The following is a 25,720-nucleotide window of genomic DNA, read 5'->3' on the forward strand; positions in this document are numbered from 1 at the left end:
TTAAATCTCTAGGCTACTACAATACAGAATGCTGGGAAATGAATTAATGTTATGCTTACGTGTGCTTTTCAAAATTCCCCTTGTGACTAATGGGATGTCACTCTGCAAAAACATTGTTAGTTTCCCATTGATTCCGCTGGTTTGAGTGTGTTTAATGCCGAGGAAAGTGAGAGTTGTTTCAGAAGATGGTAGGTTTTTGTCTTTTTGAGGTGGTTCATTTACTTTGAGAATAATCATTCTCTATTTTTAAAACCAAGTCTTATATGCAACATTATTGAATTGTGAGAAAAGACAAATAAAATCTTTCTTTTTCATTGCAAATGTGTCTTTATCCAGTAATGACTTTGAAACGGGCATCTAAATATTTTCTCTGAAACCCCAGTGAAGAAAGTCAAGGGGTCACCCAGGGTGAAGATCTTAATTGGCCTGTTTCCTTCATCAGGGCTACATGCTTGTTGATTTAGCTTCTCAGCTTCTAATTTTTGTAGATTTCTCAAATTCAGGATCTCCATCTCCCTTCCTCTTACTCATCTTCCTACCATCCCTAGAATCCTGAATCTAGACAAAGATAAAATCCATAAGTGACATTTTCTGTAAGTGAATTTGGAAGTAATTTGGGAAAAAGCTACAGTAATTATAAGTGGTTATGAAATCCTAATTTTCTGACAAGAAGCTACTGTCTCTCTGGACATAGTTATACTCAAGCACATCAGTTTCCCTAGACAATATCATACACATCATAGCCCCTGTGACATACGGTTGTATAGGTTGTGGGTTGTGCACTGCACAAGGACACATTTAAGGAGGTGTCACTCACATTATAGACATCACAGATTTGGTACTTATAACAAAAATAAAAACAATTTTCCAGAAGATGGCAGTAAAGTTATTGGAAGCTGAAAGAATGAGGGTCGTAGTCAACTCAGCGCACCACTGGAGGCCATATGAGCAAACAGCAAACTGTTCTCATGAAAGCAGGATGTTGGTAAACTGACAAACAGTGTCTGCCGCCCAGAAGGAATGCTGAGGGCAGTCACAACCCAGGCACGAGTGTTTCTTGTGATTAGGCATATCTGAAGCCTGTTAGCAATAATGTGAACCTGTGATCAATTAAGCAGCTGACCAATCTACCTCCTCCTCCCTGCTCTTTATGCCCAATAAATATGAAGGGCTGAAGAAGCTTGAGGCTGCCTTTGCTCACTAGAAGCAGAGAGCTCTCTTCTTCCCCTGGACGCTTCCTTTAAAACAGTTACTTTTGTCTTAAGTTTTCATTTCCACGTTCATCCCTTCCTTCAGTCTTGTAAAGACGGTCTCAAGTAGTAACAGTAGTAACTGTTGTAGCGATGGTCTCAAGTAGTAACTGTGGCAGTCTCCCACACAAAGTATCTTGTTCTAAAAAAAAATCAAGGGGCCAGGACGGGTGGCTCATATCTGTAATCCCAGCACTTTGGGAGGCTGAGGCGGGCAGATCATGAGGTCAAGAGATTGAGACCATCCTGGCCAACCAACATGGTGAAACCTTGTCTCTACTAAAAATAGAAAAATTAGCTGGGTGTGGTGGTGCACGCCTGTAGTCCTAGCTACTCGGGAGGCTGAGGCAGGAGAATCGCTTGAACCCAGGAGGCAGAGGTTGCAGTGAGTTGAGATCGTACCACTGCACTCCAGCCTGGTGACAGAGTGAGACTCTATTTCAAAAAAAAAACAAAAAATACAAAAAAACCCACAATACATTATGACAATTTTCTGTAGAGGGGAGTACAATGTCTTGATGAAGAAGTGCCTTTTTCTGATTTACACAAAGGTATGAAATGGACTACCATTGGCCCTAGGGCTATATAAGGTCAAATCCAGACTATTAGTGAAAGTGAACCAATGCAGTTTAATAAGTAAAGAAAAAAAAAGAATGATCAATAATATATATTGAGGCCGGGCACAGTGGCTCACACCTATAATCCCAGCACTTTGGGAGGCCGAGGTGGGCTGATTTCTTTGAGCTGAGGGTTTGGGACCAGCCTGGGCAACATGGCAAAACCCTGCCTCTACTAAAAATACAAAAATTGGTGGCGGGGGGTGGCGTGTGCGGCGTGATGGTGCGTGCCTGTGGTCCCAGCTTCTCCAGGGCCTGAGGCTGGAGAATCGCTTGAACCTGAGAGATGGAGGTTGCAATGAGCCAAGATCGTGCCACTGCACTCCAGCCTGGGTGACAGAGTAAGACCCTGTCTCAAAATAATAAGTATTGAAATTCTGGCTTCCAAAATACTTGTTTTTTGTTAATATATTATATTACATGTGCAATATAGTGTCTTCGTTCATTCAGGCTGCTATAACAGAATGCTGTAGACTGAGCGGAGCATGGTGGTATGCATCTGTTGTCCTAGATACTTGGGAAGCTGAGGTAGGAGGATCACTTGAGTCCAGGAGTTTCAGTCCAGCTTGAGTAACATAGCGAGACCCCGCTCTAAAAAACAAAAATGCTGTAGACTGGGTGGCTTATAATAACAGACATTTATTTCTCACAGTTCTGGAGGCTGAGGGGTCCAAGATCAAGGCACTGGCAGTTTCAGTGTCTGGACGGGGTCCACTTCCAGGTTCCTAGACAGCCATTTTCTCACGGTCTCCTCACATACTGAAAGGGATGAGGGGTTTCTCGGGCCACTCTCATGCGGGCACTAATCCTGGGCATGAGGGCTCTGCCTCGTGACCTAACACAACCCAGAGGACTTACTTTCTAATAACATCATCTTGGGGGTTGGGATTCCAATGTATGAATTTGGGGAGACATAAACATTCAGTCTAATATGTGTGGTATAAATAAGATAGCGTAATACACGCTTCCCTAGGCCTCATGGAACCACAGGTACAAATGTGATTAATATATATGGGGAGGAATTCTTCAGTTTTAGGAACATCTTTCTGTCACCCCAAAAGTCTCCCACACACATACACACTGTCTTCCATCTTTGGATCCCCCGAAAAATAATGTATCAAAAGTACTGTGATGTTAAGGAGGAAAGGGTTTTAGAGAAAAAATAAATTCCTGATTCACTTTGTGACATGTTTAAATTATTTTGTTCCTTGTTCAGGACTATGAGCTTTCTGGCTTGGGCAACTACAGCTGAAAAATGCAACACCCTGTTCTTGTGGAGTAGTTTTACCAAAGTAACGTTTCTCTTATGTTTTGTTCATTTCAGAAATTGTCATCTTCCTTTCCCCCTCTCTTCTTTTCTCTCTCCCTTCCTCCCTCCCTCCCTTTTTTTTTCTTTCTTTCTTTTTTTTGCAGGGGTGGGGATAAGGTTTCACTCTGCTGCTCAGGCTAGAGTGAACTGGCACAGTCAAACCTCACTGCCGTCTTGACCTGCTGGGCTCAAGCAATCCTCCTGCCTCAGCCTCCCTAGTAGCTGTGACCACAGGCACATAGCACCATGTTTGGATAATTAAAAAAAAATTTTTTTTTTTTTTTAGATATAGGATCCTGACATACTGCCCAGGCTGATCTCGAACTCCTGGGCTCAGGCAGTCCTCCTGCCTCGGCCTCCCAAAGTGCTGGGATTACAGGCGTGAGTCACCTTGCCTGACCTTCCTTTCTAAGCAAAATAAATACAGGCAAGGGATGGATGATCAGAAAGCATTTGCAAAGTGCAGTATTAATGTAAGCTATTACTTGTGATATTTTAAAGGATGTCAGAAGTGGACAGGAGGAGAAGGACCTATGACCAGTGTGTTTAGACAGGGGATAGGAACAGACATAAGCAGCGACATGTGCACTGGTTTTATGAAATAGTTTGCTATGACCCTGCAATGCCTTTGCATGTTCCTGGAGACTATGTCTGAGTTTTCAAATTCATCTTTTGTAAAACACTGTTCAAGCTTAGGATAAATATATAATTCAAGACATTTTGACTAGAAAGGAAAGATCTGGTCTGAGATGGACATGCTAAGTGGCCTGGAAGTCTTGGGGCTGTCACCTGTAGAATGGTGGGGCTGGAATCTGCTTTACATATGCCAGGGAGGTGCCAGGGAGGGCCAAGTGAGAGAATGTGTAAGGAAGAGCTGCTGTGTGAGACTACAGAGGACACAGAATGATCCAACACTGGCCATGTGCCGAGCACATTTTAGAATGGATTCTATCAGTTAATCATTAACAATAACCCTTTAAGAGGGAACCTCTATTATGACCATTGTACTGCTGAAAAGGCTGAGTTTTGAGGAACTAACTTGTCTAAAATCATGCAACTAGCCAAGCAGAGTGGCCCACATCTGTAATCCTAGCACTTTGGGAGGCCAAGATGGGCAGATTGCCTGAGCTCAGGAGTTCAATACTAGCCTGGGCAACACATCGAAACCCTGTCTCTACTAAAATACAAAAAATTAGCCAGACATAGCAGCATGCGCCTATAGTCCCAGCTACTTGGGAGGCTGAGGCAGGAGAATTGCTTGAACCCGGGAGGTGGAGGTTGCACTGAGGAGATCAAGCCATTGCACTCCAGCCTGAGCGACAGAGCAAGACTCCGTCTCCAGAAAAAATAAATAAAAATAAAAATAAAATCATGCAACTAGTAAAATAAGAATTTGAGATTCAGACCTGGCAATCTGACTCTAGAGCTCACATTTTTAACCACTGCACAGTTTTGCCTTTCTGATATTGACTTGTATACTATTACCTATGTAGCAACATGTTAAGTTGGGGATTACGGCTGATACCCTAAGACAACAGATCACAGATGTAAAAATGAATTGCCAGACCAATGTGCATTTTTTCAAAGTAGGTGGTCCAGAATGTTTTGGAACTTTTTGATCTCTTACTAGTATTGGGGTAAAGGATGGAGAGTTGGGATTTCACCTTCAAAGTGTTTCTCTGCGACTGGTCCCAGCTGGCAAAAGGGGAGATTTAATGACCTAATTAAGACTGTATTTGCAACTTAAATTACCCTTAGGCTTTTATTTCCCCAAAGTGATCAGAAAAATCAGGGCCCCACCTAAGTTTTAAAAGGGGAAAGGGAGACAAAAATAAAGTTGGGCTTGAATTACATCCCATGAGTTGTTCTAGTTCAGTGAATCTAGTTCAATTACACATGCTGTACAGAGTTCTTTATACTACTTTAAGCAGTTAATTTCTATTATGGGTGGAGTAGCCACAGCTTCAGAGAGGAAGCAGGGCTGGGCTATGTAAAAGAAGAGGAAGTTTCAGATAATTTGTGGTGAAGAGAGCGTAGGATTTGGCATTGCTATAGGTCTGTAGAGCTATTTGAGCGCTTGAAACCTCACTGCCCAGGAGAGGTCTTTCTTCACCATTGATTCCCAAAACCATCTTCCTCACCTCCATCATCCTTAATCCCCTTGACCTCTTTATTTCCTACATAACACTTATCATGACCTGCATTATTATTCTCTTACACATACATTTATTTCCTTATCTACCTGTTTAGTTTCTGTCTTTCACTAGAATAACAGTTCCATGAGACTAGACGTCTGTGTCTGTCTTGGTCACCACTTTGTTCCCAGTGCTTTGAACTGAGCTGTCTAATGGGGTAGCCACTAGTTACATGTGGCTATTTAATTAAAATGAGTTAATTAAAACAATTTTTTTTTTTTTGAGATGGAATCTCGCTCTGTCACCAGGCTGGAGTGCAGTGGCGTGATCTCTGCTCACTGCAACCTCCATCTCCCAGGTTCAAGTGATTCTCCTGCCTCAGCTTCCTGAGTAGCTGGGATTACAGGCACGTGCCATCATGCCCAGCTAATTTTTGTGTTTTTAGTAGAGATGGGGTTTCACCATGTTGGCCAGGATGGTCTTGATCTCTTGACCTTGTTATCCACCTGCTTTGCCCTCCCAAAGTGCTGGGACTACAGGCATGAGCCACTGTGCCCGGCCTAAAATAAAATTTTTAAAAATTTATTTCATCAGCCACTTCAGCCATATTTCATGCCAATAGGCACATGTAGTTGATGACTACCGTATTGGACAGTGTAGATGTTGAACATTTCCACTACTGCAGAAAGTTCTCTTGGACAGCACTGATTTAGAATAGTGACGGGCACATAGGAAGTGCTCAACAAAGATTTAATGAATGAGTATTAAATAAATGAAAGTTGTTCAACTTGCCCTCTTTGAAGACAATTAAGAGATCATGGGGATTTGCTGAGATAACGAAGCAAAATTACTCCTGTACACTAGAAACACGACACTGATGTGAGCTATTATTATTGTAATTCAAGCTTCCCTGGGCTTCATGAGCTGCAGGTACAAATGTGATTATGTAAAAAGGAAGGACTCAAATTTCACTGGCTTTTGTCCTGGCCCACATAACACACATGGGTTATCTTATGAGACCCCTTCTTGATGTCTGCCCTTGGGGTTGGGAGAGCTCTTTACTGGCCATTCCTGCCAGCGACTAGCTTGTCAATATTGATAATCAGGCCATAGATCCATTTCCAGAATTATTCAATTCACAATCAGAAAAAACAAATTAGCTGGGTGCAGTGGCTCATGTTTATAATCCTAGCACTTTGAGAGACTGAGATGGGAGAATCACTTGAGCTCAGGAGTTGGAGACCAGCCTAAGCAACATAGGGAGACCACATCCCTACAAAAATAGCCCAGCGTGATGGTGCACACATGTAGTCCTAGCTACTCAGGAGGCTGAGTTGGGAGGATCACTTGAGCCTAGGAAGTCAAGGAGGCAGTGAACCATGACTGTGCCACTGCACTCCAGCCTGGGCAACGGAGCAAGGCCCTGTCTCAAATAAATAAATAAAAACAATAAAACAAAAAATTTAAATTAAAAAAATCTGCAGGTCAAAAGGTTCAGCCAACATCAAAGTGTCTATGACCTCCCAGAAGCCCTCAGGGACTCAAAGCAATGCTCGATTATCCAGCCTTCATGGTGCCACACACCAGGTGGAAGGCACATGCCCCTGCCCAAGTCCTCTGTTTTTTAAACTTTGTCACATAGGCACCAAAGCCCAGCTGCTGTGTAGCCCTTTGTTCCATGGAATTCACAAGAGCACCCCTCCCCCAACTTCTCCCTGCAGCTCTTGTCGACAAGACCCAGGCCAGATGAGAGGTCAGGGAACAAGAGTCACCAAGGACCCACAGAAATCTCCTTGATGTTCCCCTTTGCCTATGCAAATTATTCAGACAGAGGTATTTACAGGCTGCAGACCCAGTCATCAACAGACACAGCTGAACCAATGGCTTCAGTAACAGCTCATCTCACCTGGACCACCACTGTACTAAGGTCTTGTCCTCACCCAGGAGTAACTTTTCGGAGGGTACAGAAGTGGACAGCTGTTGGCTGATTTCTTCAGAGCTTTGTCGTGGGCTCCATCTCCTGGTGTGCTGGTTCACAAGACTGTGTGATGCTGGGCCACGTGGACTTCTCCCTGATGTCCTGGAGCTGCGGGGGCCGCCTGGACCCTGGCTCAAGTTCTCCACCCTGCCTACAAGGTCCTGACTCTTTGACTTGGCGTTTTCTGCACAGCTCTGCTTTCTTCAGGCTGGAGGGCTGGGCTGGAAGCAGCACTTCCTTTTTCTTCAAGTACTTTATGATCAAGAAGACTTATGGCTGTCTTCATCTCACAGGCAGTCCTCAGGGCTTGAAGCCCTCTCTTTGGAAGTATCCTAGTTTCCACCACTGATAGGAGTTTGGAGTTGTTTTAGTATATTAAAAAGATTATTCAGGGGTTTACTTTTTATTTAAATGATTAATATTCAATTTATTAAAGTTACAATATCAGAGTTTTTCTTAGATTTTGAAGATCACTGACAAATCACATTTTTCTTTTTTAAAGTATATTAATTTTTTTTTTTTGGAGACAAAATTTTGCTCTTGTTGCCCAGGCTGGAGTTCAATGGCACCATCTTGGCTAACCGCAACCTCCACCTCCCGGGTTCAAGCGATTCTCCTGTTTCAGCCTCCCGAGTAGCTGGGATTACAGGCATGTGCCACCACGCCCGGCTAATTTTTTTGTATTTTTTTTTAGTAGAGATGGGGTTTCTCCATGTTGGTCATGTTGTGGGATTATTAAGCAATCAGAGAGACCAATGGGGTTCAGGAGGATATTTATTAATCATTTAGGTGCACCAGCCCAGTCGGATTAATACCCAAAGGACTGAGCCCTGAACAAAGAGTTAAGTTACCTTTTACACATTTTGTGGGGCGGAGGGACATCTGTGCAGGGGGAAGCACACTACCAAAGGCAGTTATTCAATTAATTGAGACATGCATTACATCATTTCTTACTTTTCAAGGAAAAACATGTTTTGTGACTTGAGTTTATCTGTCTAGTGCCCTTGCAGCTGCACAGCTAGGGAATCAGGGTCTTTACAATGCCTGGGAGAGGAGGAGAGATAAGGTTCACTATCCACAGAAAAATAGGCAGTTAATTTTTAAAGGACTCCAGCTCTTTCTCTTTCTCAGCGGGGAATTGGGTTTTCTTACATACAACTGAATTTCTGTTTACATACTGTTTAATTTCTTTTAATTCCTGTTCCAGTCAAGCTGGTCTCGAACTCTGGACCTCAGGTGATCCGCCCACCTTGGCCGCCCAAAGTGCTGGGATTACAGGAGTGAGTCACTATGCCCGGCCTAAAGTACATTAAAATTTTTTTAACGATCACTTACTTATAGGGGCTGTTGAATTTACTGAGGTGATTAAATACTTTCGCAGCATTTAAAAACTGCATTTAGGCTGGGTGCAGTGGCTCAAGCCTGTAATCCCAACACTTTGGGAGGCTGAGGTGGGTGGATCATGGGGTCAGGAGATCGACACCATCCTGGCTAACACAGTGAAACCCCATCTCTACTAAAAATACAAAAAAAAAAAAAAATTAGCTGGGTGTGGTGGCGGGTGCCTGTAGTCCCAGCTACTCCGGAGGCTGAGGCAGGAGAATGGCGTGAACCCGGAGGCGGAGCTTGCAGCGAGCTGAGATCGCCACTGCACTCCAGCCTGGGCGACAGAGCGAGACTCCATCTCAAAACAAAACAAAACAAAACAAAACAAAACAAAAAACTGCATTTAAATGCTGGGCACAGTGACTCATGCCTGTAATCCCAGCACTTTGGGAGGCCAAGGCAGGTGGGTCACCTGAGGTCAGGAGTTCAAGACCAGCCTGACCAATATGGAGAATCCCTGTCTCTACTAAAAATACAAAATTAGCCTGGCGTGGTGGTGCATGCCTGTAATCCTAGGAGAATCCCTTGAACCCGGGAGGCGGAGGTTGCAGTGAGCCGAGATTGCGCCATTGCACTCCAGCATGGGCAACAAGAGTGAAACTCCATCTCAAAAAAAAATAAAACAACCCCCCCGCCCCACCTTTATAAATGTACTGTATTTGATTTCCTTTTTGTATATTTCAACAGATCTGACTTAACAAAACTCCCCCAATACAAAACAAGTCTTATTAATGTAATAAAAGAAAAACTTATAAATGATCCTAAAGTGATTCTAAAGTTCTCTTAGATGTTCTAAAACTATGCAAGAAATTAGGAAGTTTTCATTTTAAAATATCGTTTAAAGCAGTTTATTTTAAATAGCAGTTACAAGGCTGTCTCTGAGACTGAATTTCTCAAAAATTAAACATTACTAACTCAAAAACATAAATACCCTTATTTCTTCTCTTAAACCTTTACATACTTCATTCTTAAAAGATACATATGACCACATTGAGGTCACCTAAGAGCAGAGCATTTGGCCAGGTATTCTGAGTAAATCTCCTCACTGCAACCATCCTGCAGGCTGAGTCTTCAGTCCCTTTGGTGTCTTGCCATTAATCTCTGCAAGGTTTCTTGCCTCTGGGAACAGAAGTGTCCCAGACCAACCTTGTACCCTTCCTTCCCTGAACACAGTCAATCATTTCTCTAAGGAATTCTGGTTCCTTCTAGTGAAAAAATGGCAAGATTTGGGCATTGGGGTTTCAGGTCAGATTTGAAATACCAGTGGCATTAATCCGAGGCCATTTCAGAGGGCAGAGCTGGAAAATACTCTTTTTTATTTTTGAGAGACAGGATCTCATTCTGTCGCTCAGGCTGGCGTGCAATGGCAGGATCATAGCTCACTGCAGCCTTGAACTCTTAGGATTAAAGGATCCTCCTACCTCAGCCTCCTGAGTAGTTGGGTCTACAGGTATGTGCCATTACACCTGGCTAGTTCTTTAAAAAATTTTTTTCTTTTTTTTTTTTGAGACGGAGTTTCATTCTTGTTGCCTAGGCTGGAGTGCAATGGTGCGATCGGCTCATTGCAACCTCCACCTCCTGGGTTCAAACGATTCTCCTGCCTCAGCCTCCCGAGTAGCTGGGGTTACAAGCATGCACTACCACGCCTGGCTAATTTTGTATTTTGATTAGAGATGGGGTTTTGCCATGTTGGTCAGGCTGGTCTTGAACTCCTAACCTCAGGTATCCACCTGCCTCGGCCTCCCAAAGTGCTGGAATTACAGACATAAACCATTTTGCCCAGCCCCCAAATTTTTATTTGTAGAAATGGGGTCTTGCTATGTTGCCTAGGCTGGTCTCAAACCCCTGGCTTCTAGCCATCCTCCCACCTTGGCCTCCCAAAGTGCTGGGATTATTACAGGTGGGAGCCACTGTGCTCAGCCATTTTTATTTATTTATTGTTTTTGAGACGGAGTCTCGCTCTGTCGCCCTGGCTGGAGTGCAGTGGCGCAATCTCGGTTTACTGCCAGCTCCGCCTCCTGGGTTCACGCCATTCTCCTGCCTCAGCCTCCAGAGTAGCTGGGACTACAGGAGCCCGCCACCATGCCCAGCTAATTTTTTGTATTTTTAGTAGAGACGGGGTTTCACCGTGTTAGCCAGGATGGTCTCGATCTCCTGACCTCGTGATCTGCCCGCCTCGGCCTCCCAAAGTGCTGGGATTACAGGCGTGAACCAAGTGCCTGGCCTTTTTTTTTTTTTTAAGTGTCAGCTCATATAAATATTTTTGATTCAATTCTAACATCATTGTGTTTCTCTTCAAACTTTGTTTATATCATTAGACGTTATGTTCTCTTATGGTGAAATCTTGGTGCCAAATAAAATCAAATTTATTTTTGGCTTAACTGAAATACAAAAAAAAAAGTAAAAAATAGTAATACCTGTATTGGTTTGAAAAATAAAACCAAGTGAAGTTCAAGATTTTCTTTATAGTCCTTTTTGTCGTGAGACTATATCTCAGTAAGAGTGGTTTCTGGAGTTACTTGTGATTCTCGTGTCATATGGTTACCTAAGAACATTTCCAATTTGAAGTGTTGGCATTCAAGCTGTGAGTTCTTAAAAGCTGGCAACTTTGGCCTATTTGTCTTCTCTTGGTGGTAATATTGAGCTACTAAAGGAGTGCAGAAATTAATCTTACCTGACTTTATGAAACAGTGGAAAAACATAAGAAATTCAGCCTCTGAAGTCTGTCCTGTTTAATTTTACCATCATCTGGCCCAACTGCAGCAGCTGAATACTTGGTTATATGTGCAATATTTATTTATTTATTTATTTATTTATTTATTTATTTATTTATTTATTTGAGATAGAGTCTCGCTCTGTCGCCCAGGCTGGAGTGCAGTGGCCTGGTCTCTGCTCACTGCAAGCTCTGCCTCCTGGGTTCATGCCTCAGCCTCCCAAGTAGCTGGGACTACAGGTGCCTGCCAGTGAGAGGTGAAGCCAGCAGGGCTTTTGGGTGGGGTGGGGACTTAGAGAACTTTTCTGTCTAGCTAGAGGATTGTAAATGCACCAATCAGCCCTCTGCGTCTAGCTAGAGGATTGTAAATGGACCAATCTGCACTCTGTAAAATGGACCAATCAGCAGGACGTGGGTGGGGACAGATAAGGGAATAAAAGGGGGCCACGCCAGCCAGCCCTGGCAAACCGCTTGGGTCCCTTTCTATTCTGTGGAAACTTTGTTCTTTTACCCTTCATAATAAATCTTTCTGCTGCTCACTCTTTGGGTCTGCACCACCTTTAAGAGCTGTAACACTCCCGGTGAGGGTCTGAGGCCTCACTCCAGAAGTCAGCGAGACCATGAACCCACTGGAAGGAACAAACTGCAGACGCACCACCTTTAAGAGCTTTAACACTCACCGCGAGGTCCACGGCCTTATTCTTCAGTCTTCAAGTCAGCGAGACCAAGAACCCACCAGAAGGAATAAATTCCGGACACACCACCACGCCTGGCTAATTTTTTGTGTTTTTAGTAAAGACGGGGTTTCACCGTTTTAGCCACGTTGGTCTCGATCTCCTGACCTCGTGATTCCCCCTGTCTCGGCCTCCTAAAGTTGTGGGATTACTGGTGTGAGCCACCACGCTTGGCCCTATATGTGCAATATTTATAATTAGGGGGATTTTGGCTGTGCAAACTCATTCTGCCTAAAAATATTCCATTTCTAATTACGTTAGAATCTATTTGTTTTCATGTACTTGATTCAATTTTAACTTTTCCAGGTTAAAGTCTTCCTTTTCTGAACCACAGGCTTTTTCTTTCATGCATAGTCTCATGCTACACAAATTCAACTTTCAAGGACTAAACAGAATCTCAGAAAATATGACCAAGGTATATTAAAATCAAGTTAATTTTTTAAAAAGAAAAGAAAATATGCCAGAGAATACTCATTGAAACTTTTGTCACTCACATGAAACCTAGTTATAAACTCATGTATATTTTCAGACTACCTGGGTTCCATTAGAATCAACTCATAAAATACACCAGTTTTTAACATTTATAGAAGTCAAAAGTGCTTAAAACAGAAACCACACTGGACCTTTCAACATGGAGAATTTCATATGGAGGATCAGCTCACTATCAATAGGTGTGTGAGGCCTGGAAAGTAGCAAGAGTGAATGGGGAGGTCACAGCAATGTCAAGAAGTGGCACTACCCCAGGACTGGGGGAATGAGGGAAGATTTAGGGAAGACCTGAGGCTTAGATATGAGGTTTCGAACTTAGCATGTCGGAAACACTCCATTACAGATATGGGAATATAATCAATCCATGTGACTTAGCCAATCTGATGAGTGAGAGATGACTTATCTTCCTTGTGTTACTTTTCATTTCTCTTGAGGTTGAATACTTTACAAATATTTATCGATAATTTGTGAAACTGTTCTTTAAAAAAACAAAACAAAACAAAACAAAAACCTAACTCCTCCCCTGGGGTTTCTCTTTCCATGTTCCTGACTCAGGGGAAACAAAGGAAGACCTCCTTTTATCGTCTCAGTGTTGGCTGCGGTTCCAGCTTGAGTACCGTCTCCTCTGTCTAATGACCGTGTCATTTCCCGTTCAGCTTGTGCTATGTGGACGCACACCACTGTCAGGCAATGTGTGATGCCCCTTCCTCTTGGTCTGTTCCGGGATCGGGAGTCAGGGCACAAGGGCATTTCCTTCTTCTGATACACAAACCGAGTGCAGAGTGTGCTCCGTGGCGGAATTCAGACGTGTCCTTCCGTCGCGCAGATGAACGCATCGGGTGTTCTCTTTCACTGCCGTCGCAGTCCCTGCGCCCAGTTCGCAGTTGGCGGCAGCGGCAGGCGTCTTTCAGAGACGAATTAGCAAAGGGGACATTCTCTGACAGTTTCTCTAGGGTGCTTTAGCGCTAGCGCCCGTGCCAGCCTGGCCGTGTCCCCTCCTATAGACACGGCCTTCAGGGTGAATGCCAACAGTCACAAGCTCGTGGTCTTCCCGCTTCCCCCCGCCCCCGACGTGCCCCCGCGCTGGTCCTGCCTCTGCCCACGAGGGTCGGCGCGCGGGGTGTCTCCGGGTGTCTCGGCCGGCGGCGCACACCCCACTCCGGGACCAAGCGGCCCTCCCCGCCCTCCCGGTCCGCGCGCGCAGCCAATGGGCGCGGGACCCGCCCTCCCCGGAGCCCAGAGCTCGCAGCTCCGCCGGCGCCTGGTCCCAGCGTTCGCGGCGCCGCGTCCCCGGCCCAACCATGGAGTCCTCCGCGGCCGGCTGCGTGGTGATCGTTGGCAGGTAAAGGGCTCCGAGCCGCGCTGCTGCCCCTGGAGCCCGGGGAGACGCCGGGGACGTGGTGCCCGCGCGTGGGGCCCTCGGGGGGGGGGCGCCGGGTCGCTGTCCCCCCCTCCCCACACCGGCCTCCGGTCCTGCGAAGCCCTGCGCCCTGCGGCCCCTACGGCTCTGGGAGGCTCGGGGAGCGGCGCGGCTGGAGGGGCTTGGCAGGTGGAGGCGCCCCGCGGAGGTGGGTCTGCTTCCCGGGAGCCGGCGTTGCAGGAGGTTCCGAGGCTGACCGCGCAGGCCGCGGGGCCTGAGGTTCCTGGACTCTGTTGAATGTCGCCGCGTCTGCCCGCAGGTGCACATAGAAGTGCCAGGCACCGTGTTAAACGAAACGAATTCTGGCTGCGATCCTGCGACGACTGTGTTCTCATCCCCATTTTACGAATGAGAATACTGAGACTAAGCAGTTTACCTAAGGTCACAGGCGTTTAGTGACGGAGACAGGACTAGCCCAGCAGGGAGGGTGCCAGCGCAGTCCTGTCGGCGACGATGTCGCTGGAGGCCGCAGCAGGTGTTAGGCGAACATACAGGCAGTCCTAATTCCTGGGAGAGGCGATGTTTCCAGAGGGGAGGTGGGGGGCGATGGAGCCCAGAGAGTTTGCTAAGTGTGTCCATTTAACAGCTTAAATTCTTCCCAAATTGATTTTTAGTGTGTGCTTCCCCCAACCCGCCCCCCACCCCCTACGTTTACAATCCTTGCTATTTTTATTTTTTTAAAAGGGGCATTTGTGTGTACCTTTCTTTGGCCAGCTGTTAACAGCAATCTATAAACATGTTAATACATGCTATTGATAGTTAAAAGCACCTTTTTGGTGACTGCCGTTGAGGTGTTGGCCTGCCCCCGACTCCGCCCCCCATCAGTGTACAGTCTCCCCGGTGTGCAGACCACTTCCAATGTCAGGGTGTTTCCTTCCCATTGAAGGAAGGCATCAGATTCCTTGTTGTCAGCTTTCTTTTCTCCAGAGCAGTGGAGTTAACTGTGCCTTTGTTCTTTCTGGCCCATGGGTGCCCGTGGTTGAATATTGAAGGCATATTAAAAAGTGCACTTTGGGCCGCGCGCGGTGGCTCACGCCTGTAATCCCAGCACGTTAGGAGGCCGAGGCGGGCGGATCATCTGAAGTCGAGAGTTCGAGACCAGCCTGACCAATATGGAGAAACTCCGTCTCTACTAAAAATACAAAATTAGCCGGCCGTGGTGGTGCATGCCTGTAGTCCCAGCTACTCGGCTGAGGCAGGAGAATCCCTTGAACCTGGGAGGCGGAGGTTGTGGTGAGCCGAGATGGTGCCATTGCACTCCAGCCTGGGCAATAAGAGCGAAACTCCGTCTGAAAAAAAAAAAAAAGTGCACTTTGTACCAGTGGTGGTAATTACCTCTGTCTTGCATTTTATTAATAGTTACCAGAGTGTGGTATATATATATACACACATATGTATGTGTATATACACATATGTATACACACATATGTATGTGTATATACACATATGTATGTATATATACACACATATACCCAGTTTTCTACACGCACGCACGTGCGCGCACACACACAATTTTAATAGGATAGGGTCTCGCTCTGTCGCCCAGGCTGGAGTGCAGTGGCACCATCATGGTGGATCTCAACCTTCCAGGCTCAAGCCATCCCCCCAAAGCAGGCATGTGTCACCACACCTGGCTGATTTTTAAAATTTTTAGGTAGAGATGGGGTCTCACCATCTTGCCCTGGCTGGTCTTGAACTCCTGGGTGCAAGCGCTTTGGCCTCCCAAAGTGTTGGGATTACAGATGTGAGCCACCTTGCCTGGTCTTGTATAGCTCCATCATGCCTTGGGGTAGTGTTATGCATGCATCTAATACATGCGAAGTAAAGTTTTAGTTGATTGTGCAGTTATTTGGCTGTGGGTGGCTCAGTCTACTGAGGAGGAGCTGCAGTTGACAGTTTACTTCTGATTCCTTGAGGGATGTTGATAAGGAATTAGAGAAAGGCTGCCAAACTTTAAGGACCACATAATTCTCTGGGGCCTCTGCTTGTTTCTTTGTTTTCTGGTGTGAAAGTCCGTCTTTCCCCCACCCTCAGCACTTCAGCACACACCCAGCTCTGCCTCTGGGACAGTGCTGGTTTCTTCCCTTCCTCCTTACCCCCCTTCTTTCTCTTCCCTCTATTTCTTTCCTGGCCCCACAGGTGATTCCAAGGAACACCCGCTCAACAAATAGGGCTTGGGGAATGTAAATTAATTTGCCAAAACCTGGTTCAGTTTCTTAGGTTTCAACAGACCAAAATATACATATTTCAATTTCAGGAGCATATTGTGTTTTCAGCTTTCCTTATAAGTTCATAGATTTCGTCTTGAAAGTACCTGCTAGAAATACAGTCCCCCTTAATTCTTTTTCACTGATCTTTTCCCAAAGTGCACTCTTCCTTAGGGCCACTTAGCTGTCCTATAAACATCCAGGGCAAGTCCCTTCAGAATGGAGAGGGCTTGAAAGAGGATGAGAGAAATGCTTTTGGGCCTAGGGCTGCAGGAAAATCTGGTAGTGATCACTTTAAAAAATGGGAGTAGAAGTTGGGGCATGGTGGCTCATGCCTGTAATCCCAGCACTTTGGGAGGCCTAGGAGGGCGGATCACCTGAGGTCAGGGGTTCCAGACCAGCCTGGCCAACATGGCAAGATCCCGTCTCTACTAAAAATACAAAAATTAGCCGGGCATGGTGGTGCATGCATGTAATCCCAGCTACTCAGGAGGCTGAGGCAGGATAATCGCTTGAACTTAGGAGGCGGAGGTTTCAGTGAGCCAAGATCACACCACTGCACTCCAGCTGGGGGACAGAGTGAGACTCCGTCTCAAAAAAAAAAAAAAAAAAAAAAAAAGGGAGTAGAAATGGGTATCATGAAGATAAATTTGCATTGGAGTAGTGTTCTAAGGCTTTCATTTTGTTAGCCTTACCTTTATAAAACACTGTGTTTCTAAATCGCTAAAACACGAGTTCTGTATTTGTATACACACTACAAGATTCAGCTTGTAGCCCTTGAGCTTGTTTAGAATAGGAACACAAAATGTTCCTGGTACAAGGCAGGCCCTTTCTCCTGTCCTGCTTTTTAGGGGGCACACTCTTTCAGGATCAAGCTCAGGGACTGTCTCCTCCAGGAAAAGTTCTGCTTCTGGGCCTTTCCCCTAAGAGTAGAAACTGTATTGTTGCCATTTGTATCCACCATGCCTGGTCCCAGTAGACAGATATTTGAGCATTTGTAACAGAGACTGCTTATTTTTTAACTGATGTGCCCTGTGAAGGGCTTGGTAGGACGTTGTTTTATATCAAGAAAAACATCCCATAAACTAAAAAGGCAAGAAAGAAAGGTAACCTGTAAACTAGCGTCTCCCTCATTTTTTTTTAATTCCAAAATTTTGTTTGTGGTGATTGTACTTTTTTTTTTTTTTTTTTTTTTGAGACGGATTCTTGCTCTGTCAGGCTCCGGCTGAAGTGCAGTGGCACCATCTCAGCTCACTGCAACCTCTGCCTTCTGGATTCAAGCAATTCTCCTGCCTCAGCCTCCCAAGTGGCTGGGACTACAGGCACGAACCACCATTCCTGGCTAATTTTCATGTTTTTAGTAGAGACAGGGTTTCTCCGTGTTGGCCAGGCTGGTCTCGAACTCCTGGCCTCAAGTGATCCGCCCACCCTGGCCTCCCAAAGTGCTGAGATTGCAGGCATGAGCCACTACACCTGGCCTGTGCATTTTTTATAAGAAACTTTCTGAGGCATGAATTTTCTTTGAAGTGCTATTCTAGGTATTTTCCTGCTAATTTTCGCACACATACACAGCAAACCCTAGGATACACTCCTTGCCTTTTGAGTCAGCTTAGACGCTAAATGTGCCCTTCGCAGGAGTTACTTAATAGCTCTTTCTGGCAAAATTTCCATAGTAGACTTAGATCATGAGTGTAGGAACAGTTTTACTTCAATTTTTACCCAGTAAATAAGTAACTGTAGCTGGAAAGTTACTTTCAAATGTATCTAAAGTGAATTTATTCAAAATTAAGTGACATTAATGACAGAATTGAAGCAATTATATCACTTTTCTCCCCTGCTGCTTTGCTACTGTATAACAGAATAAATGTTCATCTGCATTCACCTTTTGTAGTACCCATTAAGATTCATGAATTCAGAAGCTTTAAGACATGTCGCAATAGTCACAGTGGGAAGGGCATTGAATTACCTCTATTGCTGGCTCCCATTTTGAGGTCCCCAGGCATATAGTGGTTGGAAAAAAGGCCAATAAGATGTCACAAGCTCTCAGGACAGGAAGTTAATTATTCTTGGGCCTGATGTAAGGTAGTATTGGGGAACAATACTGAGGGAAACCTGAAACAGAAACCTGAGGGAAACCAAACCAGGGAACTTTCCAGCTCTGGGGCCGTGCAATCTGGTCCCTGGGCCTCTCTGAAGCTTCCTTTGCTCTGTAGATTCCCTCTCCTTGTACTTGCTCACTTTTCTTTCCTTCCCTGTGACTTTATCTTGCACATCACTGCCAACCCTAAGGTTATCCTCTTTCAAGTATAGTGCCTCTTACTGATTTTTTTTCTGTATTTTGGGTCCAATTTTCTTTCTTTCTTTCTTTCTTTTTTTTTTGAGACGGAGTCTCGCTCTTTCGCCCAGGCTCCAGTGCAGTGGCACGATCTCCGCTCACTGCAACCTCTGCCTCCCGAGTTCACGCGATTCTCCTGCCTCAGCCTCCCGAGTAGCTGGGACTACAGGCCCCTGCCACCACGCCTGGCTAATTATTTATATTTTAGTAGAGACGGGGTTTTACCGTGTTAGACAGGATGGTCTCTATCTCCTGACCTCGTTATCTACCCACCTCGGCCTCCCAAAGTGCTGGGATTACAGGCGTGAGCCACCGCACCCGGCCCGGATCCAATTTTCAGGAGAGGAAACCCAGTGGTCTCAGCTCTGTGCATCCCAGGCTGCAGGTGTCATAGGGTGCTCCTAAGCCAGTTGATTGGCTGCGTTGGGTCAGGTGTCCAATCAATGTCCTATCAGCAGTGACTGAGTGTGTGGGCGTGAAGGGGTGGGGGAAAGGACACCAGCTGGTCCCCGGGGGTCAGCGGTCTGCTGTTGGTCCTCTGCAATGAAGGGGCCAATCTCAAGACTGAAAGGGAAGTGGGGCCTAGTCCAATCACCTGATATTTGATGCCAGAATCCCTGCCGATGGGTTACCCTCCCTCAGGTCAGATACTTGCGGTTCCAAGGATTTGCTGCCTGTTTGATTAGGGGGCTGCCTTTCCCTGAGCGATGCAGCATCAGGGTAAGACCCAAGCCATGGAGGCAGGTGCATTAGCCCCAGACCAAAGCGCCATGCTCCCTCCCGCATCATTGCTTCCCCTCCCCAGGGTTCTGACCCTGCAGCCAGCAAACATACAGTTGTTCCCTGCAAACAGAAAAGCACCCTCTCTTGACCCCATTTTTCCCTCTGGTAATTGCCACATTGCTCCTCAAAACTTAATAAACGTATCCGTATTGTCTCCAGTTTCTTTCTTCCTATCCATATTCTTTCTCCTAACTTTGTATTAGGGAAACATTTCAAACTGTGTTAAAGTTGAGAGAACAGTGCAATGAACCTTAAGGTACCTTCCCCCACCCCCTCAACTTCAACAATTATTAACACATGGCTAGTCTGGTTTCAGTTATTCTCCCTTCTCTGGATCGTTCTGAAGCAAATGCCAGGCATTGAGTCATTTCGTCTGTAAATATGTCAGCATGTATAGTATCTAAAAGATATGGACTTTTAAAAATATATAACCACAATAGCATCATCATGTGTAAAACATTAACACAATTCTTTAATATCTTCATGTAATATCTTTAAATATCTCTTCCATATTCAAGAGTTCCCTGATTAATTTTTTAAATACTTGGCTTGATTGATTTAGGGTCTAAATAAGGCCCACATGTTATATTTAGTCAATAAGATTCTTAGCTCTTTCAATCTATAGACTGTTCATCCCTCTCTGGTTTTGTAAAATTTTTCTTGCAGTTTATCTACTGAAGAATTTGAGTCATTTGCCCTGTAAAATTTCCCATATTCTAGGTTTTGCTGAATGTATCCCTTCCCTCCCCTCCCCTCCGCTTCCCTTCCCAAGATGGGGTCTTGCTATGTTGCCCAGGCTGGTCTTGAACTCCTGGGTGCAAGCCATGTACCTACATCGGCCTCCTAAAGTGTTGGGATTACAGGCATGAGCCACTGCGCCCAACCCGTGTAGTGTCATTTATCATGTTCCACCATCCCTTCATTTCCTGAAACTGGTAGTTAGGGCTAAAGGCTCATTTTCTCTTAAACCTACCCTGAGCAGTCTTTCATCAAGCCCACAAATCTGCTCTTGTCATGGTCCCCACCCCCGTTCAGCTTGCGAAACCCAATGGTCAATCCTCAGTTCAAGTATTCATCAGCAGCATTTGATGCAGATGGCAGCTCCTTTCACTTTCCTGACCACACCCCCCTCCCACCTCACTGGCACTACCTTTTGTCCCCATATTCTTCCCCATTAAAGTTGGAGTGTCCCAAGGCTGAATCCTTGGACTTCTTTATCAATATTCACTTTCTTAGAGATCTCACCCAGTCACACACTTTTAAATACCACATCTCTACAGTGAATCCCAAATTAATATCCCAGCCCAGCCCTTGGCTCTGAACCTGGATACTTACAGCCAGTGATTTGCTAGACCCATCCCTTAGCATTTCTCACTGAAAACATCCCGTTTTGAACTGATCTTCCCTCCTAACATCTGCTCCGTTGTTAGTCTTTCCCAGCAGAGTTAATGACATCTCCATCCTTCCTTGTCCAAAAGAAACCTGGCACTGTCCTCCATTTTTCTTTTTATCACACCCACATGCAACTCACCAGCAATTCTTCTTGGCTGTACTGCGAAAATATTGCATATTCATTTCTCAGCTGACCACTTTCCAGCACCCCCTCTGCCTCCGTCCTGGTCCCACCTCCCATCACATCGGGCACCAGCCTCCTGACACCCAACTGGTCTCCTAACTTCCATCTTTGCCCTTCTGCAGTATATTCTTAGTAAGACAACTAGAATGTCCCTTTAAAAACAGAAGTCAGATGATATCTTTTGTCTAAAACCTTCTATTAGCCAACTATCTCACTCAGTAAAAACCAAAATCCCTCCATTGCTTCTGAGGTGCCATGAAATGGGCTCACCATTCTCTGCTTCCCTTTGACCTCATTGTCCCCTCCTTCCTCTCCCCCCACTGCCTCTCCAGCAGAGCACCAGCCTTGTTGATCTGGATCAGCTGGGCAAACAGACTCTGTCAGGAACACTTGTCACATAAATACACTCATGGCTTGGCCCCTTACCTCCTTTGCTAAAATGTCACCTTCCCAGTGAGACAGTCCCTGGTGTCGCTTTTAACATTTCTCTGCCTCTCAGTCCCTGCTCCCCTGCTTTCTTTCTCCCTAGTGCTTTTGCTTACTTAGTTTGTTGTCTGCCTACCTACTATGAGCTCCTTGGGGTCAGGAACTGGGCAGTGCCTGCACATGGTAGATGCCCTTTACGTATTTCCTCAGTGAGTCATCATTGCCTTCCAATTAACTCCATGGACAGAGCCAGCTGACTGTTATCTCGTATTTTTCACTTGATAACCATGGCTTTTTCACATTTATTGAGCCTCTACAACATGCCAGGAATATGAAGGTGAGTGCTAGTTCCCGAGTTCCTGGTGCATAGAGTTTATCCTGTTGAACAAATAAATTCATACTGCTCACTGGCATTGCTTTTTTTTGTTGTTGTTGTTGAGACAGAGTCTTCTCTGTTGCCCAGGCTGGAGTGCAGTGGTGGGATCTCGGCTCACTGCAAGCTCCGCCTCCCGGGTTCACGCCGTTCTCCTGCCTCAGCCTCCCAAGTAGCTGGGACTACAGGTGCTCGCCACCATGCCCAGCTAATTTTTTGTGTTTTTAGTAGAGATGGGGTTTCACCATGTTAGCCAGGTTGGTCTTGATCTCCTGACCTCGTGATCCACCCGCCTCAGTCTCCCAAAGTGCTGGGATTACAGGCATGAGCCACCGCACCCGGCCACTAACATTGTTTTTTATTTTAAACTTCACTATGCAAAATTTACTTTTTTTTTTTTTTTTTTTGAGACACAGTTTTGCTCTCGTTGCCCAGGCTGGAGTGCAGTGGTGCAATCTCAGGTCACTGCAACTTCCGCCTCCCAAGTTCCAGTGATTCTCCTGCCTCAGCCTCCTGAGTAGCTGGGATTACAGGCGTGTGCCACCACTCCCGGCTAATTTTTGTATTTTTAGTAGATACAGAGTTTCACCGTTTTGGCCAGGCTGGTCTCGAATTCCTGACCTCAGAGGATCCACCCGCCTCGGTCTCCCAAAGTGCTGGGGTTACAGGTGTGAGACACTGCACCCGGCCACAAAGATTTCAAAATCCAAAAACAATTTGCAATCTGAAATACTGGGCCCAAGCATTTTGAATAAGGCCCACTTGGCCTGTACTGCATTTGTCATCTGCTCCTGTCTCTCCATCCACTCCCAGGCTTGCATGCCCATATAAGGTGGGTGCCAGAGGTAGAATTTTTTTCAGGGTTTTGTCCTGGGGGTAAAGACTGTATTGAGAAAATTGACTTTGGGTAGAGCAAGATTACCTTCTTTTTTAGACAGTGTTTTGCTCTGTCTGAGGCTGGAGTACAGTGGCACGATCGTAGCTCACTGCATACTGCATCCTTGAACTCCTGGGCTCAAGTGATCCTCCTGCCTCAGCCTCCTGAGTAGCTGGGACCACAGGCACGTGCCACTACACCCAGCTAATTTAAAATTTTTTTGTAGAGATGCAGTTTCCCTCTGTTGCCCAGGCTCTTCTTGAACTTCTGGGTTCTAATTATCCTCCCGCCTCAGCCTCCCAAAGTCCTGGGATTACAGGTGTGAGCCAGGCCTGTTCAAGATTATCTTTTGGCCGGGCACGGTGGCTGATGCCTGTAATCCTAGCACTTTTGGAGGCTGAGGCGGGCAGATCACAAGGTCAGGAGATTGAGAACATCACGGCTAACACGGTGAAACCCTGTTTCTACTAAAAAATACAAAAAATTAGCCAGGCGTGGTGGTGGGCACCTGTAGTGCCAGCTACTCGGGAGGCTGAGGCAGGAGAATGGTGTGAACCCGGGAGGCGGAGCTTGCAGTGAGCCGAGATCGCGCCACTGCACTCCAGCCTGGGCAACAGAGCAAGACTCCGTCTCAAAAAAAAAAAAAAAAAAAGATTATCTTTTGATATGCAGTCCCCAGGAGAACAAAGCCAGGTGCTGAGGCTTGAAGAAGGGCCAGGGAAACTGAGATTGAAATGTTACAAATACATATTTTCTCTAGGCTAGTGAGAAAGTGCCCAGTTGCCTTCTGGTGGGGTACGTAAGCCTTGTCCCAACTCAGAATCATCCTTTTGCAGGGTAAGTTAGTGTTCATTTTTTTAAAAAATATTTTTTAAACTTTTAAGCCACATTTAGCCATAGTAAAATAGACATAACATACAATTTGCCTTTTTTTTTTTTTTTTTTTTGAGATGGAGTTTTGCTCTTTCACCCAGGCTGGAGTGAAGTGGTGCCATCTTGGCTCACCACAACCTCCTCCCCACCGGTTCAAGCGATTGTCCTGCCTCGGCCTCCCGAGTGGCTGGGATTACAGGTGCCTGCCACCATACCTGGCTAATTTTTGTATTTTTAGTAGAGATGGGGTTTCCCCATGTTGGCCAGGCTGGTCTTGATCTCCTGACCTCAAGTGATCCACCTGCCTCAGCCTCCAAAAGTGCTGGGATTACAGGCGTGAGCCGCTGCGCCCCGCCCAACTTGCCATTTTAACAGTTCTTAGTGTACAGTTCAGGAGTGTTAAGTATGTTCCCATTGTTGTGCAATCAATCTCCAGAACTTTTTCATCTTGCAGAATTAAAACTCTGTACCCATTGAACAACAGCTGCTCATTTCCCCCAGCCCCAGCCCCTGGCATCCACCCTTCTAGCTTTCTGTCTATATGGCTACCTCAGGTAAGTGGAATCATAGGGCATTTGTCATTTTGTGACTGGCTTATTTCATTTGGCAAAATGTGCTCAAGGTTCATCTGTGTTGTGGCATGTGTCGTTTCTTTTTAAGGCTGAGTTAGTGTATATTCTTAAAAGCCTAAGACTCTGAACATAGATAGCTGTTCTTTGTATTCACACCTTAAGGCAACTCCCTACATTATGCCAAATGTGACATTTGTTTCCCCCTCACCCTTCTACTCAACTAAATTTAAGTATTATTATTATTAATTATTATTATTTACTGGCTCCATCCACTCTTATGAAAATTTAAGTATTATTGCTTTACATTTTTACGGCAGGAGTTGGTTGTCAAAGCATGTTTACAAACATTTATTTTTAATAACAACAATACTGAGCTGTAATTCACCCATTTAAAGTGTACAATTCAGTGGTTTTAGTATATCCACAAGGTTGTGCATCCATCACCACAATCAATTTTACAACATGCTCATCATCCCAAACCTTGGACCCACTAGCTATCGCTTTTCATTCCTTCCTCCCCTAGCCCTGGGCAGCCACAAATCTACTTCCTGTCTCTATGGATATATCTATTCTGGACATTTTATAAATGGAATCATGCAATATGTGAACCTTTGTGACTGGCTTCTTCCACTTAGCATGATGTCGTCAACATTCATCCATGTGGCATGTATCAGCATTTCGTTCCTTTTTGTGGCTGAATAGCTCTGTTGTATGGGTGTGCCACATTTTGTCTGTTGCATTTAGCTGTTATGAATAATGCTGCTATAATCGTTGGTGTACAAGTTTTTTTGTGGACATGTTTTCATTTCTGTTGGGTACATACCTAGGAACGGAACTGCTGTTACGTGCTTTCATTAAAAAAAACCTTTATTTTTTTAGACAATTTTTACATTTACAGAAAAATTGTGGAGATAGTATAGAGAGTTTTCATATGTCATCTCACCAAATTTCCCCTATTATTAACATCTTACATTAGTATGGTGCATTTGTAACAATTAATGAACCAATACATTATTATTAACATTGTTTATTAATAATTTTAATAATATTGGCTATTTCATGACCAACACATTATTATTTAACAATATTCATATTTTATTCAGATTTCCTTTGTTTTTACCTAATGTCTTATTTCTGTCCCAGGATGCCCTCCAGGATACCAAATTACAATAGTCATTTCTCTTTTGACTCATTTAGACTGTGACAGTTACTCAGACTTCCCTTGTTTCTCATGACCCTAACAGTTTTAAGGAGCACCAGTCAGGTAGTTTGTAGAATGTCCCTCTGTTAGGATTTGTCTGATGCTCTTCTCATGATGAGAATACTGCTATGGGTTTTGGGGAGGAAGACCACAGGGATAAAGCATCGTTTTCACTTTGTCTTATATCAAGAGTGCATACTCTCAATGTGAGTTACCACTGTTGATGTTGACTTTGAACACCTGGCTGAGGTAGGGTTTGTCAGGTTTCTCCACTGCGTGGTGACTCTAACTTTTCCCTCTTCTATACTGTGCTTTTTGGAAGGAGGTCACTCTGCACACGGAAGTGGGGGTGATGCCCTACCTCCCTCAGGGCGAGTACCTACACAAATTATTTGGCATTTTTCTGCGAGGGAGATTTGGCTTCTTCTTCATTTATTCAAGCATTTATTTGTGGTATACTTTATGT

At 45.1% G+C, this 25,720-nt stretch overlaps 1 protein-coding gene across 2 annotated transcripts in view; it reads left to right on the forward strand.

Annotated features, from left to right (window-relative positions):
• The first annotated feature begins 12,545 nt into the window (after positions 1–12,545).
• Positions 12,546–25,720, forward strand: part of CRYL1 (crystallin lambda 1) — a 120,476-nt gene continuing 107,301 nt past the window's right edge. Inside the window, exon 1 of one of the 2 annotated variants that reach the window (XM_055245288.2) lies at positions 12,546–13,953. In XM_055245288.2, the coding sequence (XP_055101263.2) occupies positions 13,634–13,953 (320 nt within the window). In that variant the 5' untranslated portion in view covers positions 12,546–13,633. The remainder of the gene's footprint in view (positions 13,954–25,720) is intronic. The other variant, XM_055245289.2, reaches the window with a different exon arrangement.

Source organism: Symphalangus syndactylus, chromosome 15 (assembly GCF_028878055.3).
Source record: "Symphalangus syndactylus isolate Jambi chromosome 15, NHGRI_mSymSyn1-v2.1_pri, whole genome shotgun sequence".
NCBI lineage: Eukaryota > Metazoa > Chordata > Mammalia > Primates > Hylobatidae > Symphalangus > Symphalangus syndactylus.